General features: G+C 38.6%; 1 protein-coding gene across 1 annotated transcript in view; it reads right to left on the bottom strand.

Annotated features, from left to right (window-relative positions):
• The window catches only part of MALRD1 (MAM and LDL receptor class A domain containing 1), a gene marked incomplete at both ends in the record, with an annotated part of 444,317 nt that overhangs the window by 122,453 nt on the left and 309,569 nt on the right, over positions 1–12,295 (bottom strand). Inside the window, one exon of the mRNA XM_084621129.1 lies at positions 6,762–6,942. Coding sequence (XP_084477255.1) covers positions 6,762–6,942 — 181 coding nt within the window. The remainder of the gene's footprint in view (positions 1–6,761; positions 6,943–12,295) is intronic.

Genomic DNA, 12,295 nt, shown 5'->3' with positions numbered 1-12,295 from the left:
GTGTCGCATGGTGCAGAATTGAAAATTCAAGTAATAAAGTTTAAGGACAGAATGGACTACTGGATCACTTAGTCTCACCTCTGGAATTAAGTGACATATACCCAGATGAATCTAGCAAGAGACCTGCCCCACATGACGCAAAGGAAGCTGCAGAGCCCCCAAGGACCCTGCCACTCTGACTTGGGGGGGAATTCCTTACTAACCCGGCATAAGTAAAGTGATGGCCTATTTTAAAAAGAACAAAAGTTGGGCTAAGCAACCAAACACTGGGTTAGCCACAATCTCTTGGATCTGTATATCTGGGCTGGAATTCTCACCAGAACAGATTTTCCTCCCAACACTTTCCGAGCTTCCTTCTACTGATGGGGCGAAAGCAAAGCTCTTCTGAGGTTATTTCAATACTTTCACCTCTCATTCATGCCATAAGGAGAAAGTGAGGAGGAACAAAAATGATAAAAAATATTAAAAAGTGAACCAAACATTTCTAAACCATCTGTACATTTTAGATCAAATCTGGTTAGAGCTTTGGGCAAGTGTTCTCGTCAGCACTAACTATAAATTAAACTAGTTTTCCTTTAATAGGTCGCAGTCCCCATGGTTGTTTTTATTTTTTTTAATTGGATATGCTTATAGCACCTCTACAAGAGCAACAGGAAGGAGCTGAGAATGCCAGTCCTAATCACCTTAAAGATAAAGAAAAAACCTTGTGAAATATGGTTCCAAAGAGGCAGCTCACAAAAGTCACTGGAATTGTACAGCTCGTTTCTTCTTCCTGCATTTTCACAAGACTCATTTAACAGACCATGAAAGCCCAAATGAATCAGCTAATCATTCAGCAGACACATAACATGGATCATTCCTCTCACTTATCTGGAAATTTCCATTACATTTGAATTTAGAATTATTGTTATTATCTGTGTTCTTTAATGATGCCTTGTGATAAATAATTAGTGCCAAAGTCACATCATCTGGTTTAGTGAGTTATTTTTTCAGTCTGATATTCTCATCTCTTGCATCCAGCTGGAGTAGAACTTGATATTTTTAACAAATTATTACAGACAGCAATTCTTCCACTACCTTATGTACAAAATCCAGACTTATGGCAATAGCACTTCTGAGATCTTGCATGCTTGATTTTAGCCCACTATTATGTGATGGCAAACTATCAGCTCTGAGCCTGTCTCTTTCATTTCAGATCAACAATGCACAATATGCTCTTTAGGGGGACTGGAAGTGGTCCAGGACTGCAACTTCTTTCCAACCATTTTTAGAAGTTGCAAGATGGCCATAACGAAGAGATCAAAAATTAGAAAAAATAAAACAATCCATGGACATTACTTTGTACCATCAATAACCTCTGGTTTTCCATTATTATAGGTCTGCAAATAACAAACACAATATACGTACAATAATAAAAATGAACATTTTTAAAAATAGGTATCAACCATTGTAAATTCACTCTGGATCATTTAGGACAGTTGGGTGGTTTTTCAGCAAGAATTATAATACATAAATCTGCAAATTAGAAAAAGATCAAATCTGGAACCTATCAAACCGTTCCTCTTTAAAAAGAACTGTTTGCATCTTGTTTGTTTCTGACTCTGACAAAAGACTCCAGTAGCATTTCTCACAGTTCCCTGTGAGTCCTGACACACATTAGGGGTGCAAGTCCCTCAAGGTGCTGCTTACCCTCAACTTCCATGGATGTCAGTGGGAGTTTAGTGCACTCAGTCCTTTCAGGATTGGACTCCAGCTGCTCAGCAATTTAAGAAATAAAGCTATTTGTATGCTCCGCTCAGATAAGTGTTTTTAGTTAACAACACTCTAATGAGTTAAAAAACAAAGGAAATCAAGTGAAAAGTTTGTGCTTTGTTAGGTTATGGCTTTCATAAAGGCTCTAAATTCAAGGAACAAGCAATGCTGATCCGTCACCAGGCAAAGTCCACTATGACATATAATATGCATTGCACCCGTTAGCCGAGAGTTGTTGCAGGAAACAAATGAAAGTGTGCACATGCACAGTAAGTCTTTTCCAGATCTGGAAACAGAACTTGTGATCCCTGGCTATTAACTTCTGCTCTAGCCACTACCCAACATTTCCTCCCTGCAAAAGCAATGTTAATATGTGTCTATACTCTGGAGAGCAACAGTCTTCACTGAGACCCACCCCCCACAGGGGTAAATAGTCCTGTTAGAAACAGAAAGGTACAAGTAACCTGGAATAGCCCTCAGCAGCTCCTGTAGGCCGAGAACATGTGGAGGAGCCTCTCCTGGGCATTTGGGATGACCAGAGCTGCGCTAAAAACTTTCCACCCCATACTGCCTGTTCTCTGGGTGAGTTTTCTGATGCATAGGTCATTGTCAAAAAATTTTCCTAACCAATTTAAAACACTCTGATTTCCACTGCTTTCTGATTATCTCAGTCTTACAATGCATCATCAAGCTGTATGGAGGGAGCTGCCAGCTCGATAGTTAATTATTCTTTATTTTATTTAAGGCTTTTGTGGGCTGTTTTAGTGATTTATTCCTCTGTGTTAGTTACAGCGGCTTGAATATCTTTTATATTACACTGCAACCCTGCAGGTCTCATTGTTTACTGGAAAATACAAATGTGGCCACCACTGCTCTCACCTTAGCAATTCTAGCTAGGCTATAGATGCCACTGCCTTCATGGTGCCCAGAGCAGTGTCACAAGGAGAAAAGTCTGGCCTGTTTGCACGATACTTGTGCTCACGGGTTTAACAACCATCTTTCTCAGTCGTACACATCAAATAATAAAACCACATGCATTGTGCTACAGAAACAACTTAGACACAACATGCTTTCTATAGTCCTGAGTGCCCCAGGCTAGGAACAGATGGGAAATCTTGTTTTTGCGAATACGGCAAAATGCAATTTATTTGCCTGTTCTACAAAGGTAAAGGAGCCAATAACAAACAAGAACAAGTAAGGGAAGGGCAGGCTCCTTCGTGACAACATACTGAGACAAATGTCAGCACTCCAGATGTGTTAGGAAAATTAAAAAGCTTGGCCCAAACTGTAGCATAGAAGTGAACAAAATCATATTAATGGCCTGATCCAAAGGACATTAAAGCCAATGGAAAGAATCCCTTTGATTTTGATGAGCATTATTTCAGGCCCTAATTGCACAGAGCAGTCAGGAAAATGGTGCCAAGTTATATAGAAATATCCCCCAGGAAGGCACTAAACCTGCATTTGTGGTGAATGCAACAAGCCCAGCAGCTCCATTCAGTACAGCACATGCATACATGTTAAGAAGAAGAAATAATCACCAAACAGGAAGTGTGGCTGGGGAAGCCAACCAGTCCCATATCCTGTCTCCTAAAAAGTATGCTGAAAAGGCATAAAATTCACACAGTCGCTGACAGATTAACCTGTGCCTCTCTCTAAAACCCCCATGGAGAGGGAAGTCCCACAGTGGGAAACGGCATGGGTTCCATTCTTTATTCAGCACATTCTTGCCACCCAGGCACCAATAAGATAGAATATTTGTTATGTGGCCCTGGAGTATGGAGTTCCTCACAAAAGACAAACACTTCTCTACGCACCTGTGCTGTGGTGGCACAGGGCCCTTATAATACGGCAACTACAGTAGTCATCTTACAACAAACAATAAGGCTGTATTCCTCTAAAATAGTGTAGATTACTTAAGCACCAGACAATTGCTTATAATAATTATTATGACAATATAGGTAAGCCAAGACATTCATGATTTCAACCAGAGACACCTCCCTGGTAATTGCAGCTCTACTAGTCAGCTAGGCAACCAGGGTTTAATCCATTTGGCAAAGAAATGTGTCTTTCTAAAATTAACTGAATTTGTGCTTAATCACATTTCAGCATGGAGGGAACTCCAAAGAATAGGATATCTACCAAGAAAATTCTGCAAACCTCACTCATAAGCTTTGGGGCCTAAAACTGCTTTGATACTGTGAAAACATACGTGGCAGGAGGTAGGAAGGGAGAAATGACATGGAGAGGAAAACGCATCCACCTACCTGAGATAATGTTGTTTCCTTTGTAGCTGAAGGAAAAAGGCATGTGGAAAAAGGGAATGGGCCCTGGAGTAGAGGGAGGAATCAGGGAACAGTTCTCTAAACAGCCTTTTCCCAATCTTCATGCATTCCTAATATCTGCATAAAAACCAGAGTAGCTAATGCTGCCTAAAAGAGTTTAATCTCCTCTTCTGTACACTTTCACTTCCAATGACGGGGTTAGAGCGCTATTGGAACCAATAGAAACAGAGCTCTATTTTGTGTTAGCTGAGTGGATCATAGAGGGAGGGACCACATAACTAGGTGAGGAGTCACAGGATTGTAGCCAGAGTTTCTTGTAAATCTTCATCCCACCTCCCAGCCCCCTGGAGAATTCCCAGTTCATAGTATGCTGCCTCTGTTACCACAATACAGAACTGAGCAGAAGGAAGACGAATAGCAAAACTTTCATAGCCGCTGGGGTTTTGGATTATTTTTCCTCTCTAAAAGAGGAACACAAAGACCAAAGTGTAGAATCTGAGATTGTAACCTATAGAACTCTGGGCTATCCAGAGAGTAAATACAGAGAAATTCAAAAAATTACTGGGGAATGAGATTTTCCTTCCATTGGCTGAAATACATGGTGTTTGTAAAGCTAAAAGAAAAGGAGACTATTAAAGAAATTGGATGTGTACACCTGAAGTTTAATGAAAACCTCACTGTGCCCAATAGATAAATGAGTAATTCACCATTTTGTAAAAATTTCCCCATAATGTTGCCAGAGACATCTGCCAGGCAAGTGATAGCTCTGTAAAGGAAGATTAACTTGTGCTTCTAACTTTCCTCACTAGATCTTTTTTCATTTCAGTTTTGTTTATAAAACAGCTTTGCGCCTCTCTCATAATCACTTGGCCTCCTTTTGGAGTTCAACAGCATAGCCCAGACACCTACAAGAAAAGCATCCCACGAGTCACCAATGCTCATAAACCCTAACATTCTGCAAATTACACAGGACTGTGGTGTTGCAGAAATTGTAATGTATGTGAAAATAATCCTAACTCATATAGAATTGCGTTCTCAGGAGAGCCCATTGTTGAAGTAGTGCTCTTGAAACAAATAGTTGCTAAAACATCATAATAAACCAAAGTTACTTCTGAATTGCCTTACTGCAATGGTCTTTTCACGCAAGGGTGGTTATAAAACAATATTAACATTCAGGTTCAGACAATAAGTCAGAGAGACTAAACCTAAAGTAAACCTTCAACATTTACATATATTTTGGAATTTGAAAATCCATTGATGAGCACCCTACTGAGGCAAACATTTTCTTTCATATAAAGACAGTTCTATATAGAATATTTTCAATAATAAATATAGTGTTATTTTCAAAATATCTTACAATATATGGAATTAAAGAGAACCATGAATATTTATCTGTATATAATACCAATACTAATACATATATATATATATATTTGCATACACTCTCAAAATGCAGAGCTCGTTAGCTCGTAAAGTTAGTAGAAGCAAATTTTACAGCATAACCTCAATACATACATCGTTTACCTTTAACTTCATATAATGTATGGGTATTTGTAAGTACAAATAGAGGTAATTGTAAGTACTAATAGATTTTGCTTCTACTAATTGCACTAGCAAATGTGCACTATTATTTTAAAACATTATATTCACATGAAAATAAACTGGTACCAGACTTATGACATGATTTACATTTTTTTTTGTAATTTCCTTGTCATTTTTGTTAGCTGAATCCCTCTTAAATTCTGTGGTGAACTCAAATTTGTAAATTGTCCCGGACACTGTAGGAAGACTGACAAGACACCTGGACTTTGGTTTAACTAGTCCACAGCTTTATTAATGTAATACATCTGGGCACAATCCAGCAATAACTTGTTCGGTGAAGGTTAACCTTCCTTTGGTTATTTGCACAACTTGGGGGAGGGCTGCTTTCAGCCCCTCCACACCTTTAACCTGTTCCCAGAACCATTGCTGGGACCCCACTGCTCCCCTCTCATATAAGGGTTGAGGGAAAGGGCAAAAGTGGTGGTCTTCTCACTGTACCAGACATTAGGAGCTGTAACCCCATTCCACACCTTCTTTAAGGAAACAACTTTCACTTTCAGTTTATCAGGCAACTGGACCCCCTATTAAACAGTTACCTGCATTGGCAACTGTGAAGTCACAACAGCAGGAATACAATATGACCTAACCTACCCACTGGATGCCACACTGCTCAGAGGGAGCCACCCTGCCTGGGTCAATCTGGCAGTGAGGGAAAAATTCCTTCCTATCCCCCAAAAGGCTACTAGAATGATGCCCACAGTGAAGTCCACAGACACAGAGCTACTCTGATCCCAAGGTGGGGAGAGAGGGGAAGCTTTTGCTCCCAGGCATAGAATGGCACCTAGGTAGGTAAACTGGCTCATATGCCCTCCTCCTTGGTTGCATAGGAGCCAATGGGCTTTTATTCAAAACCAAATAGCTTAAAAAGCAGGAAAGAGAATTCAGATATTTACTGGCTTTTTGTCCACTTGCTTGAGAATGTTGCGTGGGTGTGAAAGTTCCCATTTAAACAGAATTTCTATTAGAATTTCAAGAATAAAAATAATTTGTTCATGACTGATTTTATATATAGTGACATCACGGCAAATCTTATCAGTTAAACCATAATATGCTTAAAATCAGTCATGAGCTCACTCTTTCCATTCCAGCTATTTCCACAGAAAACAAGTCCCTTTCACTTACTTATGGAGCAATTCTTGAACTCAATATCATCTATTGCTGCTCCTCCACCTAGGTCTTTGGCACGAATGCCTTCAAATATGACTTCAAAATTCCTCAGCTTCCCCAAGTGCAATTCTGCTTTCTTCCATTCATCAGCAGGGTTCCCAGACTCACTCCACGCTTTTGAAAGGCCGTTATCAGTCTGAAGATGAAAGGAGATATGTATAGTAAGGTATATGTAAAGCACAGATTGCTAAATTACTACTGCATGAAGACAAAGGGAAGACCCTGAGATATGCCCCTTGATACTCCAGTATTATACTGAATTTTGTCAGTAGATGATTGACACATGTTTTGCTGGGATAGAGAGGAAAAAAGAGTAAGATGAAGAGACTATCATACAAATCACAAAAAACATCTATAATGGATGGAGCACTAATACACAAATTACTGCGTGTATGACCAAACTTCAAAGCAGTGTATGTTGTTATCTTACACTTACACACACACAAATCAGTCTGTATTTTCATTCTGAGAATACCCACTGTAATAGTTAATGCTGGTTTGGGTAATACTAGTGATCAAAAATGTCAGCAGCAGTACGTTTGACTTTATACCTGACTCAGGTGCATTCTTTGTGTTTGGAAATATATTATTGGTTACAAGGATATTTCTTCAATTTTAAATATAGGGGATCTCTCTCAAATAGGTACAATCTTTTCCAATTGTTACCATGGTAATAAGTGTAATAAGAAAACTAACAAAGATAAGAAATCCATAGGTTTACCCAATATGCTTTAAATGGAAACAGTAACATCCTGAATTACAAGTGTGCCAATGTAAATAAAAAATTAGCCTCAAAAGGCTGTAGTACAATCCCAGTATGCAAGCTGAGCAGATGTACAGCATACATTATGCTTAGTATTTGAATAGAACATAAGAATGGCCATACTGAGTCAGACCAAAGGTCCATCTAGCCCAGTATCCTGTCTTCCGATAGTGGCCAATACCAGGTGCCCCAGAGGGAATGAACAGAACAAATAATCATCAAGTGATCCATCCCCTGCTGCCCATTCCCAGGTTCTGGCAAACAGAGGCCAGGGACACCATCCCTGCCCATCCTGGCTAATAGCTGTCGATGGACCTATCCTCCATGAATTTATCTAGTTCTTTTTTGAACCTTATTATTGTCTTGACCTTCACAACATCCTCGGGCAAGGAGTTCCACAGGTTGACTGTGAGTTGTGTGAAAAAATACTTCCTTTTGTGTGTTTTAAACCTGCTGCCTATTAATTTCATTGGGTGGCTCCTAGTTCTTATGTTATGAAAAGGAGTAAATGCCACTTCCTTATTTACTTTCTCCACACAAGTCACGATTTTATAGACCTCTATCATATCCCCCCTTAGTTGTCTCTTTTTCAAGCTGAAAAGTCCCAGTCTTATTAATCTCTCCTCATACGGCAGCCGTTCCATACCTCTAATAATTTTTGTTGCCCTTTTCTGAACCTTTTCCAAGTCCAATATATTTTTTTTGAGATGCGGCAACCACATCTGCATGTGTAACGTCGACAGACCCCTGTCACCGGTGGGCAGGATCAAACCAGGGACCTCTGGAGCTTAGTGCATGAGCCTCTATTGCATGAGCTAAAAGCCAACTCGCTGTTAGCTAAGGCTATAGAGAAAACTCATTAATCTCTCTCTCTAAGTGGTCTCGGTGCCACTAGATGGGACAGAACACCACACCCAGGAGGTGTGTGGGTTACACATGCAGTATTCAAGATGTGGGCATACCATGAATTTATATAGAGGCAATATAATATTGTCTGTCTTATTATCTATCCCTTTCTTTATGATTCCCAATATTCTGTTTGCTTTTTTGACTGCCGCTGCACATTAAGTGGATGTTTTCAAAGAACTATCCACAATGTCTCCAAGATCTCTTTCTTGAGTGGTAACAGCTAATTCAGACCCCATCATTTTATATGTACAGTTGAGATTATGTTTTCCAATTTGTATTACGTTGCATTTATCAATGCTGAAGTTCATCTGCCATTTTGTTGCCCAGTCACCCAGTTTTGAGAGATCCTTCTGTAGCTCTTCACAGTCTGCCTGGGACTTAACTATCTTGAGTAGTTTTGTATCATCTGCAAATTTTGCCACCTCACTGTTTACCCCCTTTTTCCAGATAATTTATGAAAATGTTTAATAGGAGTTGTCCCAGTACAGACCCCTGGGGGACACCACTATTTACCTCTCTCCATTCTGAAAACTGACCATTTATTCCTACCCTTTGTTTCCTATCTTTTAACCGGTTACCAATCCATGAGAAAACCTAATCCATGACTGCTTACTTTGCTTAAGACCCTTTGGTGAGGGACTCTGTCAAAGGCTTTCTGAAAATCTAAATACACTATATCCACTGGATCCCCCTTGTCCACATGCTTGTTGACCCCCGCAAAGAATTCTAGTAGGTTGGCGAGGAATATCAATATTATAATTCATCATATAGTAAAAAATTACTTGCAAGTATTTTTGTGAATAAAATCACAGAATTTATTTACTATGGTTGGTGGATCTGTAGCTGTGACTGTTCAAACTCTAGTTGTTTGTGAAAATGTTGTGGCCCACAGATTTTCACACAGTTTAGAACGAATGGTTTGTCACCGAATTGTTTGTATTTTAGAAGCTTTTATTTTGCCATGGGATCCATTTTATGAATATGCTTGGTATCAGTTAGATTTTAAAGCTAAAATCTAACAAACTAGATTTCCCAATTGGATAAGTGTTATAGCTAATATTAGAATGGAATCTAAATAGGAAAACCTTTTTTAATTGAGTTCAAGAAGTGTTAGCTTACTATTTAATGCTAAATTATTGTAATGTCTCCTTTTAACTCAAATTATATTTCTTATATAGGTGCATTTGTTTATTCTTAACTAAACAACAATTTATTAACTCACCCAGAACCACATTTGTATACAATCAACAGTTTACCAAGAAAATACAGACACAACCAAGTTCTTGGCATGTACTGAAATCACCAATACAGTCTTGCAAGCAACTGTCAAAGACTTGGGTTGAGGCTCAGCAATTATATCAAGGAGCAGAGCAAATAACCATGATTTCTTATAACATTTACTTATGATTTATTGATAATCAACTCTTTAGTACCTACCACATTTGCTACACTTCCAGTATTTCTCCAAAGAAAAAACATACACTTGTCTTGAAGGCACTTTTAAGAGAATGGTTCCTGCTATTTGAATGGATTGGTCCAAAGGGACAAGTTTAGAATATCAAAAGCAATTGCTTAAATTTATGGTTCAATCTCTCTTCAGCCAATTTGCTTGGACTTACAAAAGATGGCACAGATATATCATTAGTTAAAACCTAAAATATGGCTATTTGAGGTTTCATTAAAGAATGTAGACTCAGCAAGATACCTTACAGTATTGTATGTTAAAGAAAAAAAAGGAAATACAACCTTTGAAATGAAATCTCACCCCTTCTTCTTATCCTGTTACCCCTGGAATAAGGAAGAGTCCTTTCTATATAGCTGGTGCAGGTTTTGGTCGCACTGGAGATTCTGCAGCTAGTTTGTGGGTTCAGTCAACTCTGTTTAGTCCTGTGGCCTGTGAGAAGGGGAGAATCTTTCCCCCACAGGCATTAAACAAGGGGGAGAGTCTTTGCTGTACAGGGGATTAACAAACTCTTCAAAATCTCTTCTAAAAAACAACAACAAAACCCAAAACCCTCTGGGGTCCCACGTGGAGCCCTCAGATTTCTATACACTGACTTCAAGCTCCTTGAAGGAAGCTACCCTCTGATTTCTATTGACATGTGCCAACTGAGTGCTCAGATTTTAGCTCTCTTGGTTTCTCTGCTTTTTTGTTGATATCCAGTAGATGATATCAATATGTAACACATTTATTCAATGCTTCCTTTAGTTGGAGGGTTTAATTCAGTTCATTTCATTATTTGCACCAACTATTAACATAAATCCTCCCTTTAAAGCAATATCTCTTAGTATTCTGAAGTTATACCCTTGCTAGAGGCTTTTATCTTTAACATTCCTTTTTTCCCTTCCAGTGCCATATAGTTCCTATCGCTTCTGGAGTGCAACAATCATTAATCAGAGAAAACAAACAAAATCCCTATGATTTTCTAAATCTTGTAGACACATGGTACTTTGATTTGATCAATCTTTGATTATATCTAACACTCTTCACATCTTTCAAGGCTTATCATAGGATGTGAGACATTACATTAGAAGAACAAGATAGATTATTCACATATAGAGATTTCTATCTGCATCACAAAGTAAACAAATGTATGGTTTCCAAGGTGGCACAAAATTATATATATATTATATATACAGAGAGAGAGAGAGAGAGCGTGAGAGAGAGAAGGAAGGAAGGAAAGAGAGAGAAAGAGAGAGAGGAAGCTCCTGAGGTACCAGGAAGTTTGATCTCTGGAGCTTTCAGGTTTTTGGATCATCAGTCAGGCTATTCCTAACTAATTTAAACCTACATATTTTTCTCTACTTCTCTAGTTCTTAATTAACATATAGGAGACAATGGGGTACTCTGCACAGGAAAGGGGACATTTACACTTGTCTGTTGCCTCACAGGGTTTCTCCTTTACTAGATCAAGAGAGATGGAAGTCTCATCCATAAGTAAATTATGGAAGTCCTTCGTTTGTAAAACTAACAGTAGCTGGAAAATTCCTTATCAAACACCAGAATTTTCCTTTCCTAGGAATTTTGGATTGTAGTTTTAGCTTGATTAATGCTACACAGACAATATGTTTCTCATCTTGAGATGGACCTATTGATTCTCATTGTCTTTAGCTAAGGATAGGATTATGCATATTGGTGATTACTACCAGATAGTTAAAAGGGCAGAGGAATAGTGAACTTTAGTTGTCAACAACATATATTCAAGCTATATTTTAATGTCTATCCACCTTAAAGCTATTTGTTATTCTCCTATTTAAAAAAATAATCAGTCACCTAATCAAGCTGAATGAACACCATGTAATGTAGGTGACCTATCGAATACGACCAATAATGAAGAATTGTAGCAAACAGTTTGTAAACAAGCAAAATCTAAAAGGAATGGAGGCAAAAGTAAAGGTAGGCAGGGAAGCAAAAAGATGAATAACATCTTGGTATATAGTATGCCTGTTGGGAGCATGCTTATGTGAATAATATTGCATCACACTTGGTTATGGAGACTGAGAGAGGTAGAGAAGTGAAGTGGAGTACTTTTGGTATTACATAAGCAATCCGTGTACGCAAATATTTTATTAATCCATTTTACAAATTTCCTAATAATTTAAGCATGGAATTGCTGGTACCTGTATTAAAAGGAGGTCCTGAGACACATCACACATTGAAAAAACTGAGATGCGACTAAGTGACTGACTCCAACAGCATTGAACTGATGGCCCTATACATAGTGTCTCATCATTAGCTATAGATATCTCTCATAGGTCGTGGTAATGACTGAGCAGAGACACACACTGCAAACTTAGCCTTTGACCTTTTGTAATG

This window comes from Lepidochelys olivacea (genome assembly GCF_965140295.1).
Source record: "Lepidochelys olivacea isolate rLepOli2 genome assembly, chromosome: 2".
NCBI lineage: Eukaryota > Metazoa > Chordata > Testudines > Cheloniidae > Lepidochelys > Lepidochelys olivacea.
Note: the sequence above shows the minus strand (reverse complement) of the source record. Positions and strands in the feature narration are given on the sequence as shown.